Genomic DNA, 1978 nt, shown 5'->3' on the forward strand with positions numbered 1-1978 from the left:
GAGGGCAGCTCCCGGAGAAGACAGGGCTGACTGCAGACTGCACTCTGGAAGACGGTTGTGGTGCAGAGGGCGCCCACCCCTGGATGTTCAGGGACGCACATGGTGACCGCAAGCCCCTGGAGGCCCCTCCCAGACCCCTTCCCTCCGGCCAGAGCATCTCCACGCAGCGGCCCAGACGCATTTCCCAGTAAAACCATCTTTATTCCCACGTACACGCAGCGCCCCTGGGGGCTGCTGCCGCCCCGCCCGCAGTCGTGCCCTCCCCCTCTCCCCCCAGCCAGGATCAGCACTGAAGGGTGGGCCCAGGGCTCCCTACGGGCTGCAGTGCTGCTTCTTCCTCCTCCCTGGGACAAAGGAGCCACACCTTCTCTTTGGAGGCAGAGAGGGCCGAAGCAGCCCCACGGCCAGGGCCCGCACCGAGCCCCTGAGGCTGGCCCCTGGGAGGGGCGTCTTCCCGGCAGCGGCCAGACCCGCACGCAGAGCCCGCTTTCTGGACTTGGCAGCTGGGGGAGCGGCTGGGCTGCGGCCTATTCTCTGAGCAGCAGGGGCCTGGGGAGCTCCCCGCGGCCCGCGCCCTCCAGGGCTGGGGAGGCCCGGGGCCAGAGCAGGACTCTGGGAGAGCCCCCAGGGCAGCAGGCTGTGCCCAGAGGCCAGGAGGAAGGCCAGGCTGGGCAGCTCCTCCTCGTCCTCACTGGACCCACCTGCTGGCCCGCCAGGCTCCCTAGCAGGGGGGGCCTCTCTGAACAACGGGGCATCCCTGGGGTCCGGCCGAGGAGGGGTGCGCCCTGGCCCCTGGGGAGGAGAGGAGAGCCCACCAGCCCGGAGGGCAGGCAGCTCCTGTTGTCCTGGAGACGCGGCAAAGGCTCTGGGTCTGCACGGGTGGTGCGCGTGTGCCCGGCTGTGCCTCCGGAGGTCCTGCCACTCGCTCTCTGCTGGGCAGGCTTCACAGCTGACCCCTGGCCGGGCCATGGCCTCACCCTCAGGCCCGGAGCCCAGTGTCGCTGCACAGTGACTCGGGGTTGTGGGCACACCGTCCTCCACCGCCAAGGCCACCAGTCTCTTCTCTACCAGCTGGGAGGAGGGAGGTGACGGTGACTGGCCAGCACGGGAGTGTGAGAGGGGAGGTGGGACGGTGCCATGGGGGACGGGGGTGGGGGGGGGGTGGGAGGAGGGGTCGGGTGGCCCGTGAGGCCCTGGCTCTCCTGATATCCCCCCGAGTCCCTCCCTCCCTTCCCAGGCTCCCCATCCTGTAGATGGCATTCTCTGCTCAGTACCTGCCCTGGAGCTCCTGGAGCTCGCCTCCCCAGTGCCATGCCTCCTAGGCAGGGGAGCGGGGGACCGAGTCACGTGTGCCTTTGTACTGAGTGCCCCCCCTTCCCTGGCTCACCTGGGTCCCCTCCCTCCCCTGGCTCGGCTCCTCTCCTGAGTCTCTCTTTGCCCTGCTCACCTCTGCAAGGGAGAGTCCTTCCTCCTGCTCCAATTTCTCAGCGAGGGCCAAAAGATCCAGCTGTGGTTCTGAAGAAAGCAGTTCTGCCAGGAATCGCGGGTGAATGACTGCCTCCACCTGGGACAGAAGGAACAGGCTGTGGGCACCTGGGCAGGGGGCACCTGTGAGCCAAGCAGGACCCGCAGGGAAACTGGTAACGTGAAGCCCCACCCCGCCTTCTGCACAAGGCAGGATGTTTGAACCATCATGGTCACTGGCTGCACGCACACGCAGACAGGCGCACACGCACACACACACACGCACACAGAGGCACACATGCAGACAACACAATTTCACACACGCATACACAGAGAGACAAAGCCTATACCCACATACATACATATATACATACGCACATACAAAAGCCACACAAATGCGTATGCACACACACCCCCCAACACATATGTGCCCACACAGAGACACAGAAGCATTCAAATGGTAGACACCAACATATCCTCACAAACATATGCATACACACACAGACATGCACGT

General features: G+C 65.1%; 1 protein-coding gene across 1 annotated transcript in view; it reads right to left on the minus strand.

Moving 5' to 3' along the window:
• Positions 1 to 312: 312 nt before the first annotated feature.
• LOC121026698 (NUT family member 2D-like) overlaps positions 313 to 1978 on the minus strand; it is a 5425-nt gene continuing 3759 nt past the window's right edge. Inside the window, exons 2-3 of the mRNA XM_040469492.1 lie at positions 1448 to 1593; positions 313 to 1071 (exon numbers count right to left, since the gene is read on the minus strand). Coding sequence (XP_040325426.1) covers positions 313 to 1071; positions 1448 to 1593 — 905 coding nt within the window. The remainder of the gene's footprint in view (positions 1072 to 1447; positions 1594 to 1978) is intronic.

The sequence above is a fragment of the Herpailurus yagouaroundi genome, unplaced genomic scaffold, assembly GCF_014898765.1.
Source record: "Herpailurus yagouaroundi ecotype Mexico unplaced genomic scaffold, PumYag 151630, whole genome shotgun sequence".
Classification (NCBI taxonomy): Eukaryota; Metazoa; Chordata; class Mammalia; order Carnivora; family Felidae; genus Herpailurus; species Herpailurus yagouaroundi.